This window comes from Mandrillus leucophaeus, unplaced genomic scaffold (genome assembly GCF_000951045.1).
Source record: "Mandrillus leucophaeus isolate KB7577 unplaced genomic scaffold, Mleu.le_1.0 Scaffold678, whole genome shotgun sequence".
Lineage (NCBI taxonomy): Eukaryota > Metazoa > Chordata > Mammalia > Primates > Cercopithecidae > Mandrillus > Mandrillus leucophaeus.
Genome location: NW_012107341.1, coordinates 86,480 through 111,583, shown reverse-complemented (window position 1 = coordinate 111,583; position 25,104 = coordinate 86,480). Strand labels below are relative to the sequence as shown.

The 25,104-nt window shown below is 39.5% G+C and overlaps 1 protein-coding gene across 4 annotated transcripts in view; it reads right to left on the bottom strand.

The window, feature by feature from the left end:
- Positions 1-25,104, bottom strand: part of COBL (cordon-bleu WH2 repeat protein) — a 208,224-nt gene that overhangs the window by 154,637 nt on the left and 28,483 nt on the right. For all 4 annotated transcript variants that reach the window (XM_012002084.1, XM_012002085.1, XM_012002086.1 and 1 more), the window contains exon 4: positions 20,839-20,936. In XM_012002084.1, the coding sequence (XP_011857474.1) occupies positions 20,839-20,936 (98 nt within the window). The remainder of the gene's footprint in view (positions 1-20,838; positions 20,937-25,104) is intronic.

Sequence of the window (25,104 nt, the reverse complement as noted above, 5' to 3'; positions counted from 1 at the left end):
ATAGCTTCATCTACCAATCCCTTCGTGATGGGCACAAGCATTGCTTTCATCTCCTATTATTACAAATAATGCCACAATAAACAGCCTTACACAAGAATCATTTTAGATTTTTGCCAGTGAGTCTTCAGGGTAGATTTCTAAAAGTAGGATTTCTGTGTCGAAAACTAAATGTATGTATAACTTGGCTAGATACTGCCAAATTCACCACCATAAAGCTGGCACTTTGCATTTTGCTCAGTAATGCATTTAAGGGCCCCATAGTTTAGTGAAAAAGGTGTAGTAACAAACTTTTGGGCTTTTGCCAAGCTCATACAGTGTTCACTGTAGTTCATTTATATTTCTCATTTTGAGTAAGAGTTTTATTTCTTTCCTTTATTTATTTTCATTTTCTCTTTTTTGTCATTCAAGAGGGTTTTCTGTTTGTTTTCCCTAAAATCAAATTTATTAATATTTTCTCTGAGGTCAAATTTATCAATGTATTGAAAGGGATAATAAGAGAACATCTTAAACCTAGAGAAAGTTATCAATATCCAAAGAAGGTTATAGAACACCAAGTAGATTTAACCCAAATACTACCCCAAGGCGTAAAAATTTACTAATGAAACTCCCGAAAGTCAAGGATAAAGAAAGGATCCTAAAAGCAGGAAGAGAAAAGGAACAAATAGTATACAATGAAGCTCCAACATGTCTGGCAGCAGACATTCCAATGGAAAACCTTACAGGCCAGGAGAGAGTGACATAACATATTTAAAGTGCTGATTGAAAAACATACTTTTACCTGAGAATAGTATATTCAGCAGAAATATCCTTCAGATGTAAAGGAGAAATAAAGACTTCCCTCAAACAAAAGCTGGGGAATTTCTTAAGTCTGACCTACAAGAAATGCTAAAGGGAATACTTTAATCAGAAAAAAACGACACTAATGAGTAATAAGTAATTACTTGAAGGTACAAAACTCACGGGTAATAGTAAGAACACAGAATATGATAACACTGTAACTGTGGTGTATAAACTACTCTTATCCTAAGTAGAAAGACTAAACAATGAATCAATCAAAAATGATAACTACAGCAACTTTTAAAGACATAGACAGTACAATAAGATATAAATAGAAACAACAAAAAGTTAAAAAGTGGGGAGATGAAGTTAAAGCATAATTTCCATTCATTTTCTTTTTGCTTATTTATTTGTTTATGCAGCATTCAGCTCTAAAATAGTATTTGCAAGCCTCATGGTAACTTCCAACCAAATAACATACAATGGTTACACAAAAATAAAATGGAAGAAACTGAATCATACCAGTAGAGAAAAACACCTTCACTAAAGGAAGACAGGAAGGAAGAAAGCAAGGGAGGGAGGGAGGGAGGGAGGAGGGGGAAGAAGGAGAAAACTGGTAACAAAATAATAGGATTGAGTCCTTACTTATCAATAACATTGAATGTAAATATACTAAACTCTCAAAAAAACATAGGCTGCCTGAATGAACGAAAAAACAAGACCCACTGATCTGTTGCCTACAAGAAACACACTTCACTTATAAAAATACATCTCAACTGAAAATAAAGGGATGGAAAAAGATATTCCATGCCAATGGAAACCAAAAACAGAGCAGGAGTAGCTATACTTACACAAAATAGATTTCAAGACAAAAACTGTAAGAAAAGACAAAGAAGGTCATTATATAATGATAAAGGGGTTAATTCAGCAAAAGCATATAACAATTTTAAATATGCATGCACCAAACACTGAAGCATCCAGATGTATAAAGCAAATATTAGAACTAAAGAGAGAGATAGGACCCAATAAAATAATATCCAGAGATTTCAACACCCAATTTCAGCACTGGACAGGTCTTGCAAATGAAAAGCAACAAAGAAACATCAGACTTAATCTACAGTATAGATCAAATGGCTCTAATAAATATGCACAGAATATTTCATCTAATGGCTTCAGAATACACATTCTTTTCCTCAGTACATGGATAATTAAGGACAGACCATATGTTAGGTCACAAAACAAGACTTAAAACAGTTTTAAAAACTGAAATAATATCAAGTATCTTCTCTGACCACAATGGAATAAAACTACAGTCATAAGAGGAATTTTGGAAACTATACAAATAATGGGAATTAAACAACATGCTCCCAAATTACCATTGGGTCAAGGAAGAAATTAAGAAGGAAATTAAAAATCTTCCTGAAACAAATAATGAAAACACAACATACCAAACCTATGGGATACAGCAAAAGGAGTACTAAAAGGGAAGTTTATAGTAATATGTGCCTATGTCAAAAAAAAAAGAGGAAAAATTTCAAACAAACAATCTAACTACACATCTTAAAGAACTAGCAAAGCAAGAGCAAACCAAACCCAAACTTAGGAGGAAAAAGAAATAATAAATATCAGAGCAGAAATAAATGAAATAAAAATGAAGACAATATAAAAGATCAGTGAAACAAAACGTTGATTTTTTAAAAGTTAAACAAAATTGACAAGCCTTTAGCCAGATGAAGAAAAAAGAGAAGATACAAATAAAATCAGAAATGAAAAGGGAGACATTACAACTAATACTGCAGAAATTTAAAGGATCATTGGTGGCTACTATGACCAACAACATGCCAATAATTGAAAAATCTAGAAGAAATGGACAAATTCTTAGACATATACAGTGTACCAAGATTGAACCAGGGAGAAATCTAAAACTAAAACAACTTAATAACAAGTAACAATATTGAAGCCATAATAAAAAGTCTCCCAGTAAAGAAAAGCCCAAGGCCTGATGTCTTCACTGCTAAATTCTACCAAACATTTAAACAAGAACTAATACCAATCCTACTCAAACTATTCCAAAAAACAGGGGAGGAGGGAATACTTCCAAACTCATTCTATGAGGTCAGTATTACCCTGATACCAAAACCAGACAATGACACATCAACAAAAGAAAACTACAGGCTAATATCTCTGATGAATAAAAATGTAAAAATCCTCAACAAAATACTAGCAAACTGAATTCAACAAAACATTAGAAAGATCATTCATTGTAGCCAAGAGACATTTATCTCTGGGGATGCAAGGAGAGTTCAACATATGCAAATCAATCAGTGTGATACAGTACATCAACAGAATGAAGGACACCAGATGATCACTTCAAATGATATCGAAAAGCATTTGATAACATTCAACATCCCATCGTGATAAAAATTCTCAAAAAATTGGGGATAGAAGGAATATACCTTAACATAATAAAAGCCATATACAATAGACCCACAGCTAGTATCACACTGAATGGAGAAAAACTGAAAGCCTTCCCCCTAAGATCTGGAACATGACAAGGATGCCCACTTTCACCACTGTAATTCAACATAGTACTGGAAGTCCTGGCTAGGCAATCAGACAACAGAAAGATAAAAAGGGCATTCAAATTGGAAAGGAAGAAGTCAAATTATCCTTGTTTGCAGATGATAGGATCTTATACTTGGAAAAACCTAAAGAGTCACAAAAAATCTATTAAAACTAATAAATTCAGTAATGTTGCAGGACACAAAATCAACATGCAAAAATCAGTAGCATTTCTATATGCCAACAGTAAACAATTTGAAAAAGAAATTTAAAAAAAATCCCATTTATGGTAGTCATAAAAAATATTAAATACTTAGGAATTAACTAAAGCGAAAGAGCTCTATAATTTAAACTATAAAATACTGATGAAAGAAATTAAAGAGGATACCAAAAAATTGAAAAATATTCCAGGTTTATGTATTGCTAAAATTTCCATACTACACTAAGCAATCTACAAACTCAACGCAATCTCTATCAAAATACCAATGACATTCTTCACAGAAATAGAAAAAAATCCTAAAATTTATATGGAACCATAAAAGGGCCAGAATAGTCAAAGCTATCCTAAGCAAAAATAACAAAACTGGAGGAATCACATTATCTGACTTCAAATTATACTACAGAATTATTATAACCAAAACAGCATGGTACTGGCATAAAAACAGACACACAGACCAACAGAATAGAGAACCCAGAAACAAATCCACATACTTATAGTGAAGTCATTCTCAACAAAGGTGCCAAGAACATACGCTGTTCTCTTTAACAAACGCTGCTAGGAAAACTGGATATTCATATGCAGAAGAATAAAACTAGACTCCTACCTCTTGCCATATACAAAAATCAAATCAAAATTGATTCAAGACTTAAATCTAAGACCTGAAACTATGAAACTACTACAAAAAAATTTGGGGAAAATCTCCAGGATATTGGTCTGGGCAAAAATTTCTTGAGCAGTACCCCACAAGTACAGGGAACCAAAGCAAATATGAACAACTGGGATCACATCAAGTTTAAAAGCTTCTACACAGCAAAGGAAACAACTCACAAAATGAAGAGACAACCCACATAATAGGAGAAAACACTTGCAAACTACTCATCTGACAAGGGATTAATAACCAGAATGTATAAGGAGCTCAAACAACTCCACAGGAAAAAGTCTAATAATCCTATCAAAAAATCGGCAGAAGTCTGGGCATAGTGGCTTACGCCTGTAATCCCAGCACTCTGGGTGTGCTGGTACGTGCCTGTAGTCCCAGCTACTTCAGAGGCTGAGGCAGGAGAATCGCTTGAACCCGGGAGGTGGAAGTTGCAGCGAGCCGAGATCGCGCCACTGCACTCCAGCCTGGTGACAGAGGAAGACTCTGTCTCAAAAAAAAAAAAAAAAAAAAGGGCAAAAGATTTAAATAGACATTTCTCAAAAGAAGACATACAAATGGCAAACAGGCATATGAAAAGATGGTCAACATCACTGATCATCAGAGAAACGCAAATCAAAATTACAATGAGATATCCTTTCACCTCAGTTAAAATGGCTTATATCCAAAAGACAGGTAAAAGCAAATGCTGGTGAGGATGTGGAGAAAAGGGAACTCTCATACACTGTTGGTGAGAATGTAAATTGGCATAACTATTATGGAGAACAGTTTGGTGGTTCCTCAAAAACCTACAATAGAGCTAGCAATCCCACTACTGGGTACATACCCAAAAGAAAGGAAATCAGTATATTGAAGAGATATCTGCACTCCCATGTTTGTTGCAGAACTGTTCACAATAGCTAAGACCTAAGTGTCCATCAGCACATGAATGGATAAAGAAAATGTGGTACATAGTGTAAACCAAAAATGAAATTCTATGGCTCCCTAACCATCTGAATGGACCCCTCTTCTCAGCCAAGGGGATTCCAGAGTTAACTTAAAAGTCTAGTTCAGGCCATGACGGAAGAGGGGATTGGACATGCCTCATTACACCCTCCAGCATTAACATCAACTCAGACCTCAAGTCTGATAGGAAATATTTACAATGTATTCTCTCTGAAGCCTGCTACCTGGAGGCTTCATCTGCATAAAACCTTGGTCTCCACAACCCCTTATTTTAATCCAGACATTCCTTTCTACTGATAATAACACTTTCAACGAACTGCCAATCAGAATACATTTAAATCTACCTATGACCTGGAAGTCCCCCAACACCCTGGTTCGAGGAGTTCTGCCCTTCCAGATAGAACCAGTGTGAATCCTACATGTACTGACTGATGCATTATGCCTCCCCAAAATGTATAAAAGCAAGCTATACCCCATCCCCCTCAGGCACATGTTGTCAGGACCTCCTGAGGCTGTGTCATGAGTGCATCCTTAACCTTAGCAAAATAAACTTTCTAAATTGATTGAGACTTGTTTCAATTACTTTTCGGTTTACAATATACACAATGGAGTGCTAGTCAACTATGAAAAAGAATGAGATCTTGTCATTTGCAACGACAGGAGTGGAGCTAGAGATCATCCTGTTAAGTGAAATAAGGCAGACACAGAAAGACAAATACAACAAGTTCTCACTTATTTCTGAGATCTGAAAGCCAAAATGACTGAACTCATGGACAGAGAGTAGAAGGATGGGACAGGTAGTGGGGAACTCACTGGGGAGGTAGGGATGGTTAATGGGTACAAAAAAGTATATAAAGAATGAATAAGGCCTACTATTTAACAGCACAACAGGGTGGGGTGTCTATAGTCAATAATTACTTACTTGTACATTTTTAAATAACTAAGAGTGTAAATGAATTGTTTGTAACACAAAATATAAATGCTCGAGGGGATGGATACTCCGTTCTCCATGATGTGATTATTTCACATGGCAAGGTGCATCAAAGTTATCTCATGTACCCCATAAATATATATACCTACTCTATACCCACAATTAAAAATGGATTTAAGAAAACAAATTTATCAATGTTTTCCATTATCACATCTGGATTTTTAGTCATAATTGGAAAAGCATTACCTACTCTCATTTTATAGATGAATTCACTATATCTTCTGCTAGTATTTATATGGTTTCCATTTGCACACTTAGATTTCTGATTCATTTGATTTTTTTTCCTACTGTATACAATGAAAACATGTACAATTTTCTTTTTCGTTATGGCTACTCGATGATCACAGTTCTACTTACCAGTTTACTTCCCCCTCCAGATTTGCTGTGTTGACCCTGTTGTATACCATGCTTCGTTATACGATTGGCTCTACATGTTCTATTCTGCTTCACTGAGCTAGTGTAATTGTAATAATTACTGTAATTTTAAAGGTGTTAAAAGCTATTTTTAACACTGGTAAGGCTTACCCATCCCTCATGCTTTTCAGAGTTTTCCCTATCCTTGCTTATTTTTCTAAGAAAACTTGATAATTAACTTAGCTCTGAAACAAAACCTGACTGACACTGTGATATGTATATATATACATATATATAACAAAATATTATTTAGTCTTAAAAAGGATAATCCTGTCATTTGTGTCAACGTGGATGAAACTGGAGGACATTATGTTAAGTGAAATTATCCAGACATAGAAAGAAAAATAGTCCATGCTACCATATGTGGAATCTAAAAAGTTGATCTCACAGAAGTAGGGAGAAGCTGGAGAGCAGAGAAGAAGGATGGGGAGAGGTTGGTCAACAAGTACAATGTTACAGTTAGACAAGAGGGATACTCTCTGGCTTTCTATCATACAGTTGTGTGACTACAGTTAATAATAACGTATTACACATTTCAAAACAGCGAGAAGAAAGGGTTCTGAATGTTCTTACCACAAGGAAATAATTGATGTTTGAGGTAACGGATTTCCTACTTATCCTGATGGTGACTACACAATGTAAACATGTATCAAAACCATCATATTGTACCCCTTAAATATATACAATGATTATGAATCAATTAAAAATGAAATCAAATTTAAGAAAATTTTAAAGAGCCATTGCCACACCCTCTTTCCTCCAAGAGTGCCTATGAGCAAAAGCGCATTAAGTATAATTGTCATTTGATGAGTCTTAACAAGGCATTTTTTTCTTATACCTGCCAGAAGTCAATATCCACTGTGCATGAATAACAGATCACTTTGCAAGTCAGATGGCTTCCAAATTTTAGCTATTGACAAATTTGAAAGATAATCTAATTAGGTATCATTCAAGGATCATAAAGGGATCATTCAAGATACTTTTTGAGGACAGGTCTCCATGCGATTTTTGGCATATTAGATTCTGAGGACTTCAGGAATTGAAAGGCACTGCTATAATAGAACTTTTCACCCTTACATACTATCTATGTAAAGTGTTTCCTGGGGGCTTACTTCCATAAAAATGAAGAGACACAGAATTAATGTTGAAGCTTTTCTTGTTTTATCAGTAAATCATGTTCAAACATGATAGATACATAAAATTTTTAAACTGTCTTTCATCTTATTAATAAATGTCTTTTCAAGAAAAATTTACTTTCCGTGTTTAACAATTATATGTCAACAGTTGCAATATATTTATACTGTTTTGATTTATTTTGTAATTTTTATGAGAACTCATCCCAGAAAAATATTATTCTACTGACAGTTTTATGATCACATCAAATAAAAAATATAAGTTAGAGAGATATTTTAATTTTATAACATGTTTTACTTAAAGTCCTTATTAAAGACTTTGAAGCATAAAATATGAATTGAATAGAATAAAATTTTATATGGGGACTGACCTGGAAATGTGAAATCAAGAAAAAGTGATAATATAAACTTTCTTAGTAATACAGAAGAGTCGTCCCATGTAATTTTTAATAGGTGATAGTAAACATCCAACTTTATTAGATACATTTAAAATGTCAATATTTGTAAGATGTCATGAATTACATTCTCTTGAGTATTTAAAACTATGAAGAAACTTTACAGATGCCAACTGTGCAATGTAAGGGCACAGGTAGTTTCAAATCCTTTCAAAGGCTCCATGAACAGCGCGTAGGCTCACAGTTTAGCAGCTGAGAGCTACAGGGCTGGAAAACATGACTGAGTAGCTCCAAAACCACCAGGCTACTCCTTATGATGCATGATGGTAGTTTCGGGAAGCATGAATTCAATTACCCTAATAAAGGCTTCTCCTGATCACGCTGACTGGCAAATAGAAAAGCAGAAACTAAAATATTCCACGTATTCCAAAAGTAGCATGGGCAACTAAAAAAATATCAATAGGCAGCTTTCGACTCTATCTAGACTACAAAAAACCAACCACCAAACTAAACCAGTATGTGATTTCACTATCTGGAAGGCTGTGCAAAGCAAGAAGAAGTTCCAAGCAATTAGCAGAAGCACCTGCTGGGGCATTAGTACTCACATTCAAACCCCTTCCTGGGGCAGCCCTGTAGGTGTCCTCATCGCTGTCTGCACCCGACAGCACAAGCTGCTCAGCCTGGAACACAAGCACCAGGCCATGTCATCTCCAGGTGAAAGTTCAGACAGAAAACATAGTCCTTAGCGATCATTAAGGCAAAAATGCCAGTGTGGCCACAAGGCAGCAAACCCTTCACTTAATAGGTGTAATCTTTGCCACTTCTGCCAGTTTATGAACAGACCTGAACCAAAGTGCTCCCTGATTTGGAAATCACAATTTTGAAATCCACACTCATAGGAACGAGTTTTCTTTCTTTCCTTCTTTCCTTCTTTCCTTCCTTCCTTCCTTCCTTCCTTCCTTCCTTCCTTCCTTCCTTCCTTCCTTCCTTCCTTCCTCCCTCCTTCCTTCCTTCCTTCCCTCCCTCCCTCCTTCCTTCCTTCCTTCCTTCTTTCTTTTTTTTAAGACAGTGTCTTGCTGTGTGCAGGCTGGAGTGCATTGGCATGATCTCAGCTCACTGCAACCTCCACCTCCCGGGTTTGAGTGATTCTCCTGCCTCGGCTTCCCAAGTAGCTGGGATTACAAGCATGCGTTACCACACCCAGATAATTTTTGTATTTTTAGGAGAGACAAGGTTTCACTATATTGGCCAGGCTGGTCTCGAACTCCTGACCTTGGGTGATGTGCCTGCCTTGGCCTTCCAAAATGCTGGGATTACAGGTGTGAGCCACCTCGCCCAGAGAAAATATGCAATTTTCAAACAGTAGTGGGCCTGAAGTGATGGAGTTAGGTCAGCAAGCAAATTAATTAGGTTTTGAAGACTTCAAAGTTTTTGTTTTGTTTTGTTTTGTTTTTGAGCAGAGTCTCGCTCTGTTGCCCAGGCTGGAGTGCAGTGGTGCTATCTTGCCTCACTGCAACCTCCGTCTCCCCCTGAGTTCAAGCAATCCTCCTGCCTCAGCCTCCGAATAGCTGGGACTACAGGCGCATGCCGCCACGCCAGGATAATTTTTTGGCATTTTAGTAGAGACAGGGTTTTACCTTGCTGCCCAGGCTGGTCTCAAATCCCTGAGCTCAGGCAATCCACCCAAGTCGGCCTCCCAAAGTGCTAGGGTTACAGGCGTGAGCCACTGCTCCCAGCCCGAGGACTTCAAGGTTTTAATCACTGCACAGCTAATTTATTGGGTGTGCAGAGAAAAATTTCACCAAATATCTCATTCCCTATGATCCAGAAAAGAAAAATGATAATATTTATTTCTATTGCACCAAAGTCATCTGGTGCAACTGGAAAATTCAATTTCCAGATCCCAACCTGGCCTCCCAAATGAGAATCTTTGGGTACATGACCCAAGAATCCAATGTTTAAACTAGGTCTCAAGGTGATTCTTAGGGACTTTTGAGAACTGCTGTGTTAGGAGAATAAATAATGTCAAGATTGATATAAAACTATGATGCTTTAAAAACTTCAAAACACAAAAGCTTGGAAACAAGATATTTGCTATCATTTATTTTAGCTGGTATCACATCCCTTTAAGTATATTTCCTATTGATATTTTATACACACATTCACACACATACAACACATACACATATACACATATGCCTATAATTTTTTTTCCTTTAGGGTGATATAGTAAATAGTCATCTTAAGTTTTAAATGCCTCAATAATTCTCCATTCTTTTTTTTTTTTTTTTTTTTTTTTTTGAGACGGAGTCTCGCTGTGTCTCCCAGGCTGGAGTGCAGTGGCGTGATCTCGGCTCACTGCAAGCTCCGCCTCCCGGGTTCACGCCGTTCTCCCGCCTCAGCCTCCCAAGTAGCTGAGACTACAGGCGCCCGCCACCACGCCCGGCTAGTTTTTTGTATTTTTAGTAGAGACGAGGTTTCACCATGTTAGCCAGGATAGTCTCGATCTCCTGACCTCGTGATCCACCCGCCTCGGCCTCCCAAAGTGCTGGGATTACAGGCTTGAGCCACCGCGCCCGGCCTTAATTCTCCATTCTTAGCATCTGTTCACTGAGACTCTGCAGACTGTCTGACATCACAGGATTTTACAAATTATTTTTTAAAATTGTTTGTTTCCAATCCTTTTTCTTGATAAAGAAATTGATACCACACTATACAATGTAAACCAGTGATTAACAGCAAGGACTCTGAAAAGACAGGCTCGGGTTTGATTTCTGGTGTTTATGAATTCTGGCATTTACCTGCACTAGGCTCGGCTTGGACTTGCTCAGCCTAAGTTTCTTCCCTGTAAAATGGGGCTACATGAGGACAAACTACATGAGGCTGCATTTAGCACAGTACCTCAAACAATAAAAATCAAGAGAAACAAGAAGCTAAAATTTAACACAAAACAACAATAATAAATTATCCAATAAAGATAAGACTGAAGAAGGGATGTCTAGAGCAAAATACAGTAAAATAAATGAGAAGGAAAGTGATAAATGAAAAATAAGGTATAGAGAAACGAAAAATATTTCTAGCAAGTTCAGGACAGTGAGAAAGAAAATAGGCTTTGTATCTGAGGAATACAAGTCCCTTTAATGATCAGAACCAGAGAAGCAGGGAAATGCACAGCAGTCATGTCTCACTCCACCCTTGAATCAAATGGTGACTTCTTGAGGCCACCTGCTTTGTGGGCTCCAGTCTAACTGGCACCAAGGAGCCATAAAATGCCACATACTGGAAACCGTAACTCCCACCCTATAGCTCAGCAAGGGATAGCCAATCACTAACCAATGTCATCTCTGTAAACCAGTGACAATTCCTGTGGAGTGACTTTGTATCAGCCCACTCCTTGTCCCCCTTTCCCTTTAAAAACCTTCTTATAACTATGGCTGATCCTCTCCAAGGCAACCTGGAAGTGTGTCCTAGGCAGTCAGGCTCATCTTTTGCCCAATAAACTCTCTACATTAATCTTGCCTCAGTTTCATTTTTTAGGCCAACATATCTGGTCTAAGTCGGCAGGATTCAGAGTGATGCTCACACCAGCACCCAGCGTTTTCTCTCAGACTCAGCGTTATCTCTCAGACTCAGTGTTTTCTCTCAGACCCAGCTGTTGGTACCAGCAACACATTGGGTCCCCAGCTCCAGAGGATCCCGCAGTGCAAAGGGCAAGACCTCCTGAATCCGGACCGCCCTATGATTTTCACCTGGGCTGCTCTTTCCACTGCGCACTTTCTGGAATGGAGGCTCTATCTTTGCCTTGCAGGCAAGTGATTCAGGCATCAGTGATTAAAAAGGAAAACTACCTTTTCCACCTTGGGGCAGGTAGGTCAAGGTACTGGCAGTTTGGCACTGGTGACGTCACTTTACATAGCATGCTTTTAAAACTGCAGCTGTTTTCTACTGTTTATAATTTGGACTTTAAAATATTTGTGACCAATTCCTATTAGTTTTATACCAAAAGGTGCATGAAGGTGAGTTATCTCACCCCCAAATTAAGAGATTTGGGAATTTTTTTTAGAAAGCGCTCCTTAAACTCCCCAGAAAAACTCTTTAAATGCCTAACCTGCCTGCAGACCTTTCTCAGTCCCTTGGACATGTAAATCTTACCATGTCTTGGAAATGTTAACATGCGTTGTATTAGCTAAGCAGCATTCCAGCTGAGAACAGGTTTGATACATAGTTAACGCTCTTGGGACATACCACAACATTTATTTCCTCGGTGGAAATCTTTTGCTCAGGAAAGAAACATTTATCAGAAATTAATTTGAATTCTTTGTCTCGGATACTCATTTATAATCCTATCTACTGAAGGAAACCAAAATATTCCTCCCCTAAGTACTGGGGATTGGGAGCTGAAGAAGGTTAACATCCAGGGAGACACTGCCCCTTCCCCTGGCTTGCCCCTTCCCCTGATGACAGAACAGCAATTTAGAAAGACAAAGGTTTTCCTGCCTGCCATTCCCACCTAAAGATAGGCTCCATTGTAAGACTTGCTAATGGGCTCAGAGACAGCAGTGCCAAGGAATCTAGGTACAGTCTTTATTCATCCCATAGGTTTACCTTCCCACATTTTCCTGCCTTTGGGCACTACCCCCACAGGCAGCTTTTTTTTTTTTTTCTTCCTGTCTTTCCCACTGTCTCTTTAAATCCTCAGTCTGGACCTTGTATATAGATGGTCAGCTGAGAAGCTGAGATCTTAGGGAACGTGGCTAGACAGGACAGATGGGGCTTGTACCCCATTTGCAGCTAGCAAAACCTTTCTTCTTTTGAAGTTTTTCTGGTGGCTCTGGGTCTTGTGAGGACTGTGTTGCACCTCTTTGGAGATACCTGTCAAGTCTCTGGTTGAATCATAACCTTGGTTAAGGCATGTTGGTTTTGGTGAGTCACTTGGAAATGTATCTTTGGTTTAAAAGAGTAAAAAATTAAAAAGTGCAAAAGCAGGGATATTGGCTGATTCGTCCTGGCTAAAATCTGATAAGAGACTGAAAAGATTTAGGAGCCCTACAGTCAAAAGGTAACTTAATGAACAACTGATATTTGGGATATATATGTATACACACATACACACATACACATACATGCATATTTTTTGAGTCCTCGTTCTCTCTATAAAAGTTTCTCAGTTGATTGAATCTCTTTCTTCTTAAACCCCTGCTAACCATATATACTCCCTTGGTCTGCTTCCCTTTTGAGGACAAGATTTTTGCCAAAGATAATGTAAAATTCATTGGTCTTTACAAAAGCTAAATTCTCTGTCTGCTTTGAAATGTAAATTTGCTACCTTGTTCTCTAAAATTTTGTGAGGGCTTTAGGCATGTGAGACAGATACACTTTAACTTGTTCCATTTACAAAGGCACAGTTTGAATCCAAATGTCCTTTTGAACTAGTGAATTTTACCTGACTCATGGCTAAAATTTTAAAATCAAAGCTATGAAATCTTTATTTCTGACTATGTTTGTATGTATACATGTGTACACGTCTGAGTTTGTATACTGTCTACATGGTACCAAACTGACTTATAAGTAAATCAGTTCTCATAAATTTAGTAAATAAGCCCAAATGCTTTTCAAGTTCATGTGACTTTAGTCATCTTTGGTAAATATGGCTAGTTTTAAAATTGTTGGTAAAATAAAACAGAAATATTTTCAGAATTTAATTTAGACATTTTTGCCTGGGTCTACTAGTCAAATAGGTTTAGGCTATTTCTGCTAAGTGTTTAAGGTCATAAAACTGTTGCTTCTGTGATATTGTTGATACTTGTTTGATTCTGGGGTATAGACAAGTGGCCATGGGAAGGCCTGGGGACATGTGGATGTCTGCAGCACCTAGGCCAAGAGCTGCGGGGCAGAGCTACACTACATGTCTTCCCTGGCTCACTTGTGCCTCCTGAAAATGCTGGGAGGGGCTGGTTCTCCAGGCATTGCCTTCATAACTCTCCTTTTTTCTGGGCTCTGTATCAAGATACACAATTAAAACTGCTTACTTCTCAAGACTTTTCACAAATATTTGGGATGCTAAGAGTTAACACTGAAATTAATATATGTAATTAAATCTAGTAGATAAAAGAGAAGCAACTTGTATCCAAAGAACACAAGAAAAGTAAAATGCATTTTTAGTTTTAAAAAAGTTATAGGCCAGGTGCGGTGGCTCATGCCTATAGTCACAGCATTCTGGGAGGCTGAGGCAGGCGGATCACCTGAGGTCAGGAGTTCGAGACCAGCCTGGCTGACATGTGAAACCCCATCTCTACTAAAAATACAAAAATTAGCCGCGCATGGCGGCAGGCGCCTGTGATCTCAGTTACTTGAGAGGCTGAGGCAAGATAATCACTTGAACTCAGGAGGCAGAGGTTGCATGAGATCATGCCTCTGCACTCCAGTCTGGGCGACAGAGAGGACTCTGTCTCAAAAAATAAAAATAAAAATAAATACAATAAATAAATAAAAATTAAAAAGGTTATAAAAAAGACATAAAAGTATGGTTTTTGTTGGCTGGGCACGGTGACTCATGCCTGTAATCCCAGCACTTTGAGAGGCCGAAGTGGGTGAATCACATGAGAGTCAGGAGTTTGAGACCAGCCTGGCCAAGATGGTGAAACCCCGTCTCTACTGAAAATACAAAACTTAGCTGGGCATGGTGGTTCATGCCTGTAATCTCAGCTACCGGGGAGGCTGGGGCAGAAGAATCACTTGAACCCGGGAGGTGGAGGTTGCGGGTTGCGGTGAGCCGAGATCATGCTATTGCATTCCAGGCTGGGCAACAAGGGCAAAAAACACACACACACATTCTCTCTCTGTCTCTCTCTCTCTCTCTCTATATATATATGTTTGTGTGTGTGTGTGTGTGTGTGTAGTTTTTGTTAAAGGAACAACAATTTTGCATGGCTTAAAGGTTATTTAAAAGTTGTTTTAAATCAATGAAATACAAAAATGATAGATAAAACTAAATGGGTATAGGAAGTTAGAAAAAAATGAAAAATATTATAAAAGGTTATAAAAGATTTATAGAAACTTATCTGTGCGGTTAAAGCTGAATGAGGTTGGATGGATTTGTTTATAAGGTTTTATTAAAATTAGGCTTATTATTAAAAATACATTAATACAAAGGTAAAACTTGGTTTTCTCTTTTGAACAAGCTTTTCATAAAGTATTGATAAAAAATAATAAAGGTTTTTATTTACCTTTTGAGTAAGCTGCAATAAAAAAAGAGGAGAAAGGAAGACACATTCACCATGTCTTTATTAGGTCTGAAAATTGAGCCTCCTCTTTTTTTTTTTTTTTTTTTGAGACAGGCTCACTCTGTTGCCCAGGCTGGAGTGCAATGGTGCCATCTTGGCTCACTGCAACCTCTGCCTCCTGGGTTCAAGCAATTCTCCTGCCTCCGTTTCCCAAGTAGCTGGGATTACAGGTGCCTGCCACCATGCCCAGCTAATTTTTGTATCTTTAGTAGAGACGGGGTTTCTCCATGCTGGTCAGGCTGGTCTCCAACTCCCGACTTCAGGCGATCCACCCGCCTCGGCCTCCCAAAGTGCTGGGAGTACAGGCGTGATCCACTGCGCCCGGCCAAGTCTCCTCGTAATCAAAGAGTAAATATTTTTGCTTTTTGAAATCTTTGAAAAAAATCACTTTGACTAAATGAATATTATTTTACTGTGATCCCATTTTGAAATTAAGTGTTTCAAGCCTTTGACATTTGACAAACTTCCTAAAATGAAACTTCAAATTCTAATTCTTTTTCACACTGAACTAACTTTTGGAGATTAGGGCTCCTGGAAATCCAAACAGGGACCCTGGAACTCCAAGAGAGGCATATTACACATATTTGGTACATGAAAATCATACTGGACGCATTGTTACATAAGAGATGGTGTGGTATTTAACTTTCTGTTTTGTTTTGTTTGGTTGGTTTTTTTGGAGACAGAGTCTTACTCCAGGCTGGAGTGCAGTGGCACAATCTTGGCTCACTGCAACCTTTGCCTCCCAGGTTCAAGCAATTTTTGTATTTTAGTAGAGATGGGGTTTCACCATGTTGGCCAGACTGGTCTCAAACTCCTGACCTCAGGTGATCCACCTGTCTCGGACTCCCAAAGTGCTAGAAATACAGGTGTGAGCCACCGTGCCCAGCCAAGAGATGGTGTTTAACTTTCTTCAGGTTATTTTTATATGAATATGCTACTAATATGCATTCTATAATTGTAAAAGATACCGAAAAATTTGATGTGTCTTGACATAAACAGTAAATTGCTTTATTCTGATGCTCTCTTTTCCTAAAAGTTCTTTGTAAATGCCAAAGCATTGTATCTTCAAGTAACCTTATGGAGAAGATCACAACAAGCACTCTGAATACAAGTTTCTGATAATTTTGGAGATCATGTCATTGAACAAGACAAAAAAAAAAATCCAGTAATCTAATTTAAAACCTGATGAGTTCATAAAGATTGCTAACCCAACTTCAAGCAGAATAAAAATTAAGTACATGGCACTGAAGTGACAGAGCACTGAAATAATTTTTGTGACTTCTTTTTGTTTGAAACACAGCAGGTTCTTTTCATGTTTTGTTTTTTAGCATCAAGAAAACTTTTCTTTTTGAGCTATTTATAGCTTATAGCAACTGGGTAAAGTATACTATTGTGGGCAAACTGAGACATTTATCTTTCATTCTTCCTGATTTCTCCAACATTCAGAAACTATTTGTATTTTCATTTTATGGCAACATACTTACTTGCATAAGTTCAATAGGATCTGTTTTCTTTTGTAACAGGACACGCTGAAAGCACTGGTTATTTTACCAAGGCTTCGACTGGAATGACAGATTTTCAGATATGACCAGACTGGTTTGAAGGGCTGAAGTTGACTTTATAGCCAGTGGACTTGGCAAATGGCTAGCCTGGTTCCTTGTCAACATAGTTCCCTTACAAGGTTGCTGACCTTGCAGTAAGTAAAAGCATGTCACTTTCTGCAAGGCCCAGTAATCTCAAGATATTCTGAGATCTCGAGAAGAAAGAAATTCACCCAATTCATACAGGTATTACCAGCACAGTTAGGTGGTGAATCCTTAACTTGGCTTCCTAGCCACAAGAGGCTTTTAAAAGTCTAATCTGAGATTCCTTTTCAAAAAGTTCCAGCAAAGCCAACTAAAATGAGTCATTATGGCCACTCTTCTTGCTGCATCTTATGCAAATAATCATGCCAAGTATAATAAGTGTAAAACTTATTTTACAAATAAACTGATTCTACTATGATTTATCTTTGGTAAAACTGGAGGAACTGGAGAGAGAAAAATTATTTTTCAATACCCTACCTGTTATTCAGTTCTAGCACAGACTATTGTTTTTGTGATATTATTATTTGCCTACAATTTGGACTGAATCCTGAATTATCTCCTGGCTACAAGTCTCTAAAGAAGAAGCAGGATTTAATGTTCTGCCTGACATTTTTAGTTGTTCCCTAATGGAATTCAGGTTTGTTTGATCTGGCATATAAATTATCTTTCGGACTATAATCCAATCCTGTGTGCATTATGCTTCTGCTGTTCAGATTATTAATGCTATACATCTCTTGTGGTTTTATTTCTTCTGAGAAAACTAAAATGGCATTCCGAAGACTAGAGATGATTCAACAAGCAACAGCAGCTAATAAATTACTGACGCGACTGAGGTTTCATTCTTGTCACTCTGTAATGCCATCCTACTTTGGCTTTTGGGTTCTCTTAAAATTCCTCACTAAAACATCTTTTCTTTCCTCCCTAACACGTGACAGGGCTATCTGAGAACGACCCTTCCCAGTGACAAGGGACCCCTTGACACTCAGCCTTTAATCATCAATGCTTTCAAGAAGAAATATTTTGTATCAAAAGGGGGAAATGAAGAAATGAATACACTTTTTATCTACAGAATGTGAGCCCCTTTTAATTATCAGGCCCAGGGAGGCATTGAAATGCAGTGGTGGTCATGTCCCACACCCTACTTGAGCTAAATAATTACCTCTTAAAGCCAATTGCTACTTGAGTTCTAACACTGAGTGAATTTTATGCCAAGTAGCTATAAAATGCCATACACTGGACACCATAAGTCATCTGCCACAGTTCAGGAGTGTATAGTCAATCACCAATCAGCGTTATTTCTGTAAACTAGTAAGAATCCTTGTCAAACAACTTTGTGTCAGCCACACCTTCTTCCTTTTTGCCCTAAAAAACCTGCTTGTAACTATGGCTGAATGGAGCATTCCCCAAGGAAAACGAAGTGTGTACCAGGCTACAGTCCTCAACCTTGGCCCAGATAAACTATCCATATTAATTTTGAGTCAGTTTCTTTCTTTAGGTTGACAATGGTGAAAAACAGAAAGCCCCTTGCAATCCACAGATGGGACTGGATCACTGACTGGGCCTTCACTGCTGTGTTGACAATGATGAAAAACAAAGTCCCTTGTAACCCACAGACGGGACTGGATCACTGACTGGGCCTTCACTGTTGTGTCGACAATGGTGAAAAACAAAGTCCCTTGCAATCCACAGATGGGACTGCATCACTGAATGGGCCTTCACTGCTGTGTCGACAGTTGTGGTGTCTCCCCACCCCTTGAACTATCAGAAGCTGAGTCACAGTCTCCACGTCTCCAGCTTTTTAGGTGACTTTATTTTGCTAAAAACGAAAGTCTTTCTAGATCTTTCACTTGGTTTTTCTGGCCGTTTCATCTTTTACAAGGAAGAAGACACAAAGAGAACAAGTACTTGAGGTCTAAGGGTGAGGAATGAGGAATGGTGGATTTTACTGCGAATTGTTGTCGTCAGGATCAAGGAGGTCAAGGGTCAACATGGTCCCAACCAACTTATCTCAAAAATGGCAGGAACAAAAGCAACAAAACAACATTCATAGAGTGAGCAAAAATTTAAACAAAAAATTCTGATTCTCTTTTTTTTTTTTTTTGAGACAGAGTCTTGCTCTGTCGCCCAGGCTGGAGTGTGGTGGCATGATTTCAGCTCACTGCAACCTCTGCCTCCCGGGTTCAAGCGATTCTCCTGCCTCAATCTCTTGAGTAGCTCAGGTTACAGGCACCTGCCAGTACGCCTCGCTAATTTTTGTATTTTTAGTAGAGACAGGGTTTCACTGCATTGGCCAGGCTGGTCTTGAACTCCCGACCTGAGGTGACCTGCCCACCTCAGCCTCCCAAAGTGCTGGGATTACATTTGCGAGCCACTGCACCCAGTCACAAAATTCTAATTCCATAATTTCAAATAATTCTAATAGGAAAGGAAGTCGGAAGAGTAGGGCGGAAGAGAAGAGGAGAGGAAGGCATAGTTGGAGAGAGCAAGGGGATAGAAAATGTCAGGGATCCAAAGGTCTTACATAGACATGCATGGAATACAGATTTTCAAAGGACATGCAGAAACATGGGGAAAAGCACAATCTCTTAAGTATAAGAGAATCACAAAACCATTACCGAAGCTTCAGCAGAGGTGAAGAAAAAATAATCTGAGGTTTGTGAAAAACTCTTAAAGACAGAAAGTCTCTGCCAGTTCAGCTGAGCTCCACTGGAACTTCTGTTCTCATCTGGCTCTCATTCTCCTCTTCCCTTCCCAAACGCCACAGGGCTACAGGGACGTGCTGGCTCTGCACGCAGACACATCTGTGTCTAAGCCTGGGACACTAAGAAGGTTACTTTATTTCTCTGAGCTCTGGTATCGATACCAGCAAACCTGTGAAACACAATTTTAACAGCAGAGGCTGCACCACAGGCCACTGAAGGGCAGGAAATCGGGTGTCCAGCCTTGGGCTACATGCACCTATCTGCACCATGGCACTGAGAAGGTCTGAACACAAACTTGAGTCCCCAGTCTTCACATCTCTTCTACAAATATACAGATGGAGCACGCTTTCAAACTGAGCTAGTGGAATTAACACTTAACATTCACTGGAACAGTTTTGTCTTTTTTAGTCTCATTTATTAGTAAGGATAAAATACTAGATATTAGTAAAATATACTTGTGAAACAAATATAAATAGGGATAATGAGCATTTTCTTTTCTTGGTAATCAGAAGGCATTTATGGGTTTGATAATCTTATAATTAATTATAAAAATCTTCATTTTTATTCTGGGTACTATGACTTAATTACTCTATTGTGTCCAAAATATGACTTTGAGATGTGTTTCATAAACACCAACAAGATCAATAAAATTAACTTATCACATGGTATATTCCCAGATCATATCAGGAGTACCAAAGAACAACTAAAAATTACTAGCAAGCAGACAAGTTCAATGACTGATACTCTTCTCTGCCACAAGGCATAAGCTACAGTTCACTGATACCAATATTGACTGTTTACACTTAATTATAACATCCATTCACTCATTCATTAATCTCAACAAGATTTCCTGAGTTTCAGCCACAGGCAGAGGTCTGCGGATGCACCAGAACACCCGCAGGCAGAAGGGCTCATGGCCCTGGTCATCAGGAGCCTACAGGCTTCCTGTCTCCCAGTGAATAAAACACCATCACCCAAGACGACTCCTTTTGGGATCAAGTGTGGAAGCACAGCCCGTCATTCCAGTGCATGCTAATAAGCTGTTTTACCTGAAGGAATTAGTATTCCTAAATAGAATTATTCAGAGAAGTTCCAGGACAGGTTGAATGCATATATCTCAAGAGACTATTTTTTTACACGATACAAAATCATATGTGTATTTAATCCATTACCTTACTATTGCTTCTTTTATTAACTTTGAAAAATCCCAGAAATTTTTTCTTCTCTTTATCTGTCTCATCATTGCCAAGTGATGATTTCCTAAAGGTTTCTGGAAAAAAAAAGCACTAAGTTATTTTTCAGAATCTGAAACAAGAGATTAAATACTTCACTTTAAAAATCTTAATAAATGAATCCTCTACTCTTAAACTTCTAGTTCTTGTAAGAGAGGGAAAACCATCAACTATTTCTTTCAAAGCTGTCCTCAAGGCCTCAGGCCCATTTGGGAAATCACTACAGGTTCTTACACAGTCTTTCAGGGATGATGAAGGCATTTTCTCTGGGTATGGTTGTGCCCTTTTGGAGAATGACAAAATTAATAAAGTTCTAGGGCAGAGCTGTCCAACAGAAAGATAAACCAGACCACATATGTAATTTTACATTTTCTAGTAGCTACATTAAAAAGAACCAAGTAAAATTAATTGTAATAATTTCATTTAATCCAATATATCTGAAATATTATCATTCTATCATGTAGTCAATATAAAAAGTATTGATGAGATATTTTACATTGGTTTTGGTGCTAAGTCTTCAAAATCCAGCAGGTCTTTAGGCTTACAGCACATCTCAGTATGGACTGGGCACATGCAAGAGCCACATGAGGCCTGTGGCTGCCAAATCAGCACAGCTCTAAGACTGTGACATCAGTGCAATACACCTGCTTTAAGAATTATGAGTGAGGTACAAACTTTAACTAAATCAGCAGCCTTCCTGCTCATTTCCAGAAAATGGAATAACAGTATGGGCTCCCCAGGTGGTATTTGAAACAATCACATCAAATCTCCCAGGAACCACATTTCCAGATTTTCCTTCTACTGCATCCAGAATGTTTTCCTTTCAAATTACATTCTCTAGGGAGGGCAACTGTTTTCTTCTTCCTTTTTTCTGAAGCTCGAAATCCTCAACCCCTCTTGAATTTTTCTTCATCAGGATTCTAGAGCCAAGTTGGACACTTCCAAATTCCAGACAAGCACACTGGAGCCCAGATGTGCCTGCCAGCTGACAAGACAGCCACGGGTCATGGTTCCCAAAGCGAGACGGAACCTGCAGCATCAGCATCGCTGGGAACTTGTGAGAGATAAGAATCCTTGGGCCCACTCCAGACCCCCAGAACAAGAAGCCCTGGGTGCACGGCCTAGCACTACACAGTCAAACTAGCCCCTAAGGAGGCTTAAGCTGAGGGTCTGGAGAACACGCTTGGGGGAGTGCTGCTGAGAGATTAAGAGTGCACATGTGTGAGGCACACTTGGGAAAACCACCTAGCTTCTCCAAGTCTCAGCAGCTTCATGTGCAGGTTGAGGGCGAGTGCGCTAAGCGCACATGGTGGCACTCACACAGCTCAGCACACTGCTCACTAGTATCGTGTATTTATTTGCTCAGGAAAGGCCTTTGTCATTACTTCATTCTATTCTTCTCTGCCAGGGCATACAGATATGACAAGAGGAAGGAAAGTGGAGGTGTTCCTGGAGGATAGAAAAATGGTTTTTCCCATATCACTGCCAACCGCTCTAGACAAGAGCAAGAGCACTAGACCACTGGTGGCAGAATCATGGACTGGGATTTTACAAATTCTGCCATCAGACTATTAATGCAAATAAGGTAACCCTCAATTAACTTCTTGATCTGCTAATATATGATTTCACATTTGAGTTAGAGAACACACACAGCAGTCAGTGCATTAATAACATAGGCGTGAACACTGATAGTGTCCACACAGCAAAGCAAAAACCCAGCACACGCGCTCCTGAAATCACGCTGTAGGAGCACAGGTGCATGTCCTAGCCACCAGGCCAGGGCCAGGACACTCAGTTACATGCAGGAGGCTCCAGCGGAGGCACCAAGCAGGCTCCACATCGCACAGTACCCAAACCAGAGGGCCCGCTGCAACACGGTGCAGCAGCACCAACGCATGTGTGCAAACGTGCTGCAAAGTTAGTTGCAGCAAGCCCTCTATTAGCTACAGAGCTATAAAGAGGAAAACAGGGCACACAGTTAAAACTACATCTAAACTATTATATGCTTTAATATGTATGTTTATAACCAAGGATGTTTCTAGAATTGAGTGGTATGTGACATGGACCAACGGATGCTCGCGAACTGACGATGGGGTTACATTGTCAGTTCACGATGGCTTTATCCAGATGTGACCCCATCGTAAGTCCAGGAGCATACTGAATGCATAGCACTTTCGCACCATGGTAAAGTTGAAAAATCGTAAGTGGAGAAACTGTCAATGTTAAAACAGATGGCATCATAGTATCCTACTGATAATCGAGAAGTAGAACATGTTCCTGGTACACAAGCTGTATTACACTGACCACAGAAAGGACAGACTGCATCAGAAAACTGCAACGAAATCTAGCCTGTTGTTTCTCTTCTTGAATGACACAGTGGCTGATCATCACCCCTAAGGACTGAGGTCGGCTCCCTGACGAAGGGTCCAGGACAGCCCCGGCACCAGAACTGCCCCTCAACAGTAGTGACGCTTTTCTCATGCAGCTACAGCCCGCGGCTGTCTAGAGGCACCAGGGGCCTGAGACTCACAATGCTGAGCTGGGCCTAACGCAGATGGTCTATTTTTAGAGGTGAGGCTTTGGTCTCAGTCACTGACTGATAGGGGTCTCCTATGAGGCCTCTGAGGCTTGGCAGACACTGAAGAAGAATTGGTTTGGGAGAAAAGTGGAACTCAGTGTTGCCATCAGCCAAAATGTCCAGAGGCTGCCTGGCTATAAAGCAGAGCAACAATGAACAACTGATGCGTAGCCAGCCCTCGAACATACGCAAGTGAGCTCTAGAACCCACGGTGCCTATGGTGTGATAAGCTGAGGGTGGCATTTATTTTGTTTGAATTTACTCTAATTTACAAGTAATTAAATATTAAGAAAAATCTGGACTCGCACACTGAATCTGCAAGAAAGTTTTACTTTCTGAAGCATTACAATGATTTGAAAAATGTTAAAGATGAATTACAGAGGGGCAGAGAAGGATGAAGGATGAAGGACCCTTAAAGACCAACAAGTCCAAACCACTCACTTGTCTAGAGGAGGAGACTCAGTGACCAGGACAAGGCCAGTAAGCAGTAAATGGAAGGAGGGGACCAGGTCAACATCTGCAAATGTACAATGGGCATTCTATATATGCATATGCATATGTGTATATGATTAAGTATATATATACACACACACACACAATGTATCTCTGTATCTGTCTATATATACATATAAACATCTCTTTCTGTATAGAAATATCTCTTTCTGTACAGAAATATCTCTATGAGAGAAACTTTTAAATAGATGTCGGAATAAATGTAAAATATGGACTAATCATTTGCATACTTGTCTATGACAGAAAAGGTTAAATTTTAAAATCCATACTGTCCCAAATTCTGTAGCATGCAGGATGGCCTTCAGGGGCAGGTAAGCACGGGCAGGCAGAGGTGAAAAGGAAACGGTGCCTTTCCTGTGTGCACCACTTCTGCTCTGTCTTGAATTACTGGGCAACAGAATTTGTTTTCTGTGACTGCCTCCCTCATTCCTCACCAATTAGATGAGAAATTCTCATAAGAAGCATTTTCTCATCACGGCAAATTCTCTCTCGGCAAATTCTCATAAGAAGCATTCTTCTCTGAACCAACCAGGTAATCAAGAAACCAAACCAAAATCTCATGTCGGCCTGGCATGCACCTCCAGAAGGGCCCCAAGCCAAACTTCCATTCCTTGGAGCCTGGCACAAAAACATCACCTCCGTGCAGCTCTGACTCTAGAGCCATGCAAAGTGCAGCCTCACAGGGGGAGCAGGAAGCCCCAGGTTCACTGTACCTTGACAGCTCAGGGAAGGCTCGGACTGAGTTTTGGTCAGACGAACTGGAAAAGGCAGGTAATGAGAGAGTGAGGTCCAGCTTCAAGATGTGTGGGAGCCCCTGAGCCAGGCCTTGGCTCTCACAAGGCTCAGAGGGGGCTGTCCTGCTGCAGCAGTGAGAAGGCCTCCTGCTGGGTCAGCTTGCCTCTCTGGGCTGGCCCTCTCGGGGCTGCAGCTACACAGCCTGCTAAGCGCCTCTGTGGACGCAGGTGGCAGCAGAGCCCTTGGCTTTTTCAAGATGCCCCCACCAGGGATTCCAGGGGAGGGCAGGCCTCTGCCTAGCAATGCCTTGCCTCCAGCCAGCTGCCCTTCTGTTCTCCAGCAGTGGTAGGGCTCAGGAGTGGATGCCTTTCTCCTCCAAG